At 45.1% G+C, this 6373-nt stretch overlaps 1 protein-coding gene across 1 annotated transcript in view; it reads left to right on the forward strand.

Annotated features, from left to right (window-relative positions):
• Positions 1-5666, forward strand: part of LOC144772221 (solute carrier family 22 member 15-like) — a 211550-nt gene extending 205884 nt beyond the window's left edge. The window contains exon 12 of the mRNA XM_078656367.1: positions 5335-5666. Within this exon, the coding sequence (XP_078512493.1) occupies positions 5335-5424 (90 nt within the window). The 3' untranslated portion in view covers positions 5425-5666. The remainder of the gene's footprint in view (positions 1-5334) is intronic.
• The last annotated feature ends 707 nt before the right edge of the window (positions 5667-6373 follow it).

Here is a 6373-nt window from a genome sequence, read left to right on the forward strand (position 1 = left end):
CACCACAGGATACATGGGATGATTACAACAATCCCACAGAACCTCCAGACATACCTGATCCGGATGTATACCCATCTAGACCATCCTCTCCAGACGACAATATAGGTTTTAGTCCGCTCATTAATAGGGCTGCCCAATATCATGGGGTTCAACTACATTCAGACCCCATTCGAGGAGGATTTCCTACTTGATACATTTGCTCAGTCACAAAAATCAATACAGACATTACCCATGCTTAAATGTGTCATTAAACATGTGCCAGACATATTTAAAGACCCTGTCAGGACCAGGATTCTCATTCCTCGGATTGATAAAAAATATAAACCTGCCCCAAACAATCCAATTTACATTAAAGGACAACTCCCTTTAGATTCTTTGGTAGTCTCAAATGCAAGGAAATGTGCTAATTCCCAAACCTCTGGTGGTGCTCCACCTCCAGACAAAGAGTCTAAACTGCTAGATGCATCAGGCAAACGAGTTGGCTCCCAAGCAGCCAATCACTGGAGAATAGCTAATGCACCACCACTTCTTGCCAGATTTGACAGAGCTCACTACGATGAGCTTGAAGATCTTATTCAACATTTGCCTGACCAATACAAAGCCAATGATCTGATCCAAGAGGGCAGGTTAATTACAAATGCATCCATCAAGTGTGCCCTCGATGCAGCAGACACTGCATCTACATCTCTCAACACCAGTGTCTTACTTCGCAGGCATGCATGGTTGCGCATTTCTGGTTTTAAACAAGAAGTGCAAGCAGCTATCTTAAATCAGCCATTCGATCAAGAATACCTCTTTAGCCCAGCTGTGGATACAGCTTTGGAAAAAATGAACAAATACACAGACACTGCAAAATCAATGGGAGCATTACAGTCTCAAACACCACAAGGTTTCTTTTGTCGCTCGTTTTATAGGGGCGCATCCAAAAACATTAGCACAGACACTTCTTCCTCCTGCAAGAGTCCCACACAAACATCCCCCAACAAGGCATATTTTAGAGGTGGGTACAGAGGAAAGAATAACAAGGGTAGAGGCCGAGGTAATAACAACGAACCTCCCCTACTTCCAAACAATGACTTCCCTACTCTTCCTCCAGACTTTTCCACTCCGTTCGGCGGAAGACTCTCACAGTTCCTACCTGTCTGGCACTCCATCACTACAGACAGGTGGGGAAGACAAATTATCCAGTATGGTTACTGCCTGCAACATACCGCAACTGCCCCAACCATACCTCCCAAACAACGTCCAATGTCCATGGAACATCTAATGCTCCTCAAACGAGAAGTTCTCTCACTTCTTCAAAAGCATGCAATAGAACCAGTTCCCCTTCAGCATCAAGGAACAGGGGTTTACTCCTTCTACTTTTTTCATCCCGAAAAAAGACGGAACTCTCAGACCAATACTAGATCTCAGACCTTTGAACAACTACATATAAACAGACCATCTTCACATAGTCACTCTTCAACAGGCCCTCCCGCTACTCCAACAAGGCGATTTAATTTGCCAATCTAGATCTCAAGGACACCTACTTCCATATTCCTATACACCCTGCGCACAGTAAATCTCGAAGGTTTGTAGTGGAAGGTCAACACTATCAAGTCCAGGTACTCCCAATTCGGTGTGACCACAGCACCCACAGTCTTCACAAAATGTCTAGCAGTAGTAGCCGCCCACTTCCTAAGACAACAAATTCATGTGTTTCCATACCTGGATGACTGGCTCATAAAAGCCAAGTCATACAGCTAGTGTGTTCACCACACTCATCAAACAATTCAGCTGTTCCACAACTTGGGGTTCACAATAAACCTCACCAAGTCAAATCTTCAACCGTCCCACATACATCAGTATCTAGGGGCCACAATAGACACTTCCCGAGTGCTTGCATACCCCAATCCAGTCTGAATAGCCAATATGCAAATCCTCATAACAAAATGTCATTCCCAACACTCACTACCAGCTTGAGTGTTTATGCAGCTAATAGGAATGATGACCTCTTGTATTCTTATAGTACCTGACGCAAGACGCTAGAATGCTTAGCACGTCAGTGGAACAAGACTCAAGGTCAACTTTCAGATCTGGTGTTGGTAGACAGTCGCACACATTGCTCTCTGCAATGGTGGAACACACAAAACCTTTCCAAAGGGCGGCTGTTCCTAGACCCAGTTCCACAGATAGTGCTAACAGCGGACGCATCGCTCACCGGCTGGCGAGCCCATCTCTTAAACCATACAATTCAGGGCATGTGAACCCCTCTACAAAAAGTGCTCCACACCAATCACCTGGAATTACTGGCCATCTTTCTAGCATTAAAATCATTCCAGACACATCTCATCAACAAAACTGTCCTTGTCCACACCCACAATATGACAGCAATGTATTATGTACAAAAACAAGGAGGAACACATTCTTTGCAGCTTTCTCAACTAGCGCAAAGCATATGGAGATGGGCCATCCCACAAAAGATATACTCTCTAGCAGAACATTTTCCAGGGGTACACAATCAGATTGCGGATCTGCTCAGTCGTCATACACAGCGCATCCACAAATGGGAACTTCATCCGCAAGTTCTTCATCTGTTTTTTCAAATGTGGGGCCACCCAGACATAGATCTGTTCGCCAGACATTTAAACACACAAATGCCCAAGCTTCGCCTCCAGGTATCCACACCCATTGTCCAAAGGCAATGCGCTATGGATGAACTGGTCCGGCAGATTTGCGTACGCTTTTCCGCCTCTCCCGCTCATTCCATTAGTGGTTCAGAAGCTCAAACAACAATCTCTCACAATGATCCTAGTTGTTCCAACATGGGCCCGGCAACCATGGTGCACAACCCTGCTGGAAATCTCACTCGTTCCACATCAAAAGTTGCACCTCTCCCCAAAGCTTCTCACACAGAACCATGGAGAGATAAGGCACCCAGAACCAAGTCAACTGAACCTAGTGATCTGGCTCATGAAGTTTTAGAGTTTGGTTACCTCAATCTCCCGCCAGACTGTATGAGCGTCATTACGGAGGCATGACGTTCTACCCCTAGAGCATGCCATGCAGCTAAATGGAAAAGATTTGTGATCTACTGCAATAATACCCCAATCAATCCACTAGATGCTTCAATTCAAAACATTAATTGTTATCTACTGCATCTACAAAAATGTAATCTAGCATTTATATCTATACCATTACATCTTGCTGCTATAGCTACTTACCTACAAAACAGACAACACTTGTCATTGTTTAGGGTACCTGCCATTAAAGCATTCAGGGAAGGCCTTAAAAAAGAATTCCTCCCAGAGTTCCACCCTTTCCAGTGTGGAATGTAAACATTATCCTTACCAGGCTCATGGGTCCCCCATTTGAACCTTTATATAAATGTGAACTACAATTTCTCACATGGAAAGTAGCTTTCCTTGTGGCGATCACATTTCTCAGAAGAGTTAGTGAACTCCAGGCATTAACCATACAACAACTATTTTTACAAATACATCACAACAAAGTGGTTCTTAGGACAAACCCTGAATTCTTACCAAAAGTAGTTTCCGCTTTCCACCTTAACCAGTTTGTTGAACTACCAGTCTTTTTTCCTCAACCAGACTCAGTAGCAGAACGGGCTCTACATACGCTTCACGTCAAAGGAGCTATTCTTTAATACATTGAAAGGACAAAAACTTTCAGGAAAAGTAAACAACTTTTTGTAGCTTTCTCGCCACCACATAAGGGCAATCCTATATCAATAGCTGGAATTGCCAGGTAGATCGTTAAATGCATCCAGGTATGCTACCAAAAAGCAAAGCGTACATATCCATTCCCCTAGAGCGCATTCCACACAAAAATTAGTGGCTTCTATGGCATTCTTAGGGATTATTCCCATGGATGACATTTGTAAAACATCAACTTGGGCTACACCACATACCTTCACAAAACACTATTGTGTAGATGTGCAGGCAAAACAACAGGCTAGTGTGGGCCAGGCTGTACTAAGGACACTTTTTCTAACCACTGCTACAGATGCAGGTGGCCACCGCTAGGGATAGTGCTGCTGTACAGTCTGTGCACAAGTATATATTCTGCAGCTCATATGCCTAGAACGGAAAATGCTACTTACCAGTATGCATCATTTCTTGGACCAGGGTCAACGGACTCGATAATTCTCGCCTCAGTGCCTACTCTAACCAGGGAACACACTCGGTAACTCTGGGCATTAAGCTTGCCTCATCTCTACAACGGCCCCCACAGATGCCGGGGATGCCTGGTTTCACCCTGGAGATACCCAGAAAGGGACCATCTCACAGGGAAAACCAGGACGGGTTCCCCAGCGGTCTACAGCGCCAGGACACTCGGGTAGAGTAACAGTGCACTTTAGAAGTATCAAAAAAAAATGTTTTTTTAAATGTAGAGCTGCTGAATTATATAAACGCATCCGCCTCCCCGGGTACCTTTATCTGTTGCAGTACTATCTTACTTGGATACATCACGCATGGATATCTCTTGCTATTTCTCACAAACTCCATCTTCACCCTTTATGGTGAAAAATGTGGAGTTGATGCCCCTGCGCACTATCGTCGTGACTACAATGAACTTCTTCCAAGACATCAACAAAGTGCAAACATCCGAGCCCAACACCAGATGGCGATCTATGCACAAGTATATGGATCTACAGCTTTACATGCCAAGAACAGATGCATACTGGTAAGTAGCATTTTCTTTTTTCCCTACCTTATTGCCTTTTTTCTGCATTTCTATTGATCTCATTCTGCTGCCTTTTCACATGCCTTAGAGGGTAATACTTGGTGACAAGGGATCTGGTTTTCAGAAAGGATAGGCTAGAGAGCCGCAGGACAATCCCGAAGCTGTGCGCGTGCAAGCTCTGTGCAGAGCGGACCTGGGACTGGTATTTTTCATCTCGGGTTCCGTCTAGTGAAAGAATTTCTCCGTGTTCCAACAAACTCCACCACACTGGAACACATTCTTAAATCCTGTTTTTTGGCGAACCCGCTTTGGGTAACTAGAACCAAAACTTCTTTAAATTCTGAAAGCAATGACCTATCTTGCTGTGAATTTCCTTAAAATATCAAATTGACGATTATCGCCTGATGAGTCAGAATCTTTAGTTAAATGCCTCCGATGCAATGCACATTTAGGCAGTCAATCCATCTTGCGATGTCCTCACCTGCTCAGTGTTGTCAAGTCTTGCATGGGGCGCCTCCCTGGTGTATACAATGACTACGAGCTCCTTCCTTACAACGTAGGATGCCAGAATTGACCTTCTAAGAGTTGTGAGTGTGTGTTCTTGTCGATTGAAAGCATGCTTTACATGTGAATGTTTTCTATCTCTTGTAGAGTGACCGAGAAGACCCAAGTGCGGAGAGCAGCAGTGCAGAGGACGAGTTCTATGACGCTGAGGAAGTGGAGGAACAGCTGTTAAAATGACTTTAGTAGTGCCAAAGAGTGCCCTGTGCGAGCCTCCCTCGGGCCCTGCGTCCGTCGACCAAACGGGGACTCGTTGCGTGGCGTTGACAGGCTTCCAGAGACTGCTGTGCTGCTTTGTTGGCCTGAGGTTGGAGGAACTCCTCACAACCTCTTTATTTAAAAGTAACGTCCATGACGAGCATTGAAAAAAGACTCCTATGCAACAGAATGTCTATTTTTATAAATCCAACAGTTGTCAATGATTGGCAGAGACCGTATGATCTAAAAGGGTCTCTGACGATGGTAAGAGTTAGAGAGCAATAGACGTCTTCAATGTGGTGCCTTCGGTTGTAGGGGTGTACGCTACGCTTGTGATGTGTTCACCATTATGTCTCATTTCTCGGTCCGCTAACTTGCTATTTTCCAGAGATTCACATGTTTATTCCCCAGCATCCCTCAAGGCGCCAGCCAGGGAATACCTTGACCAATGAATGTCAATTGATGGGAGATTCAAGGTTGAGGAACCACAGGTCCTGGTCGATGACTTTGTCTTGGTTCTTGTTCAGACCATGGTTGCCTCTCAATGTGGCAGGTGCTGATGGGTTCCGAGGCTGCCCTCGTGTACGGAGAACCAGCGAGTTAGAGGGGAAACGGTGGGTCGCCAGGGATACAATGGCTTCTCACCGTACTTTAACAGCATCCGCTCATCAGTTACAGAGGTATCTTGCGGCACTAGGCTGATGAGAGTGGAGCTGGTTATGGTTGACATTGATCTGATTCTGACTAGAAGTAGTGGGGAACGCTGCTGGTGGTTGAAGGGGCCTTTATGTACAGTGGCACGCAAGTAGCGTGTACTGACCGAGACATCCCTTCTCATTTACTATACATTCCCTCGTAGAAGAGCTTTTACCATACCAGCACCTACGCATTTCCCACTGGTTAACGACCTAGGTAAAGTGACACTTCTTCT

The sequence above is a fragment of the Lissotriton helveticus genome, chromosome 8, assembly GCF_964261635.1.
Source record: "Lissotriton helveticus chromosome 8, aLisHel1.1, whole genome shotgun sequence".
Classification (NCBI taxonomy): Eukaryota; Metazoa; Chordata; class Amphibia; order Caudata; family Salamandridae; genus Lissotriton; species Lissotriton helveticus.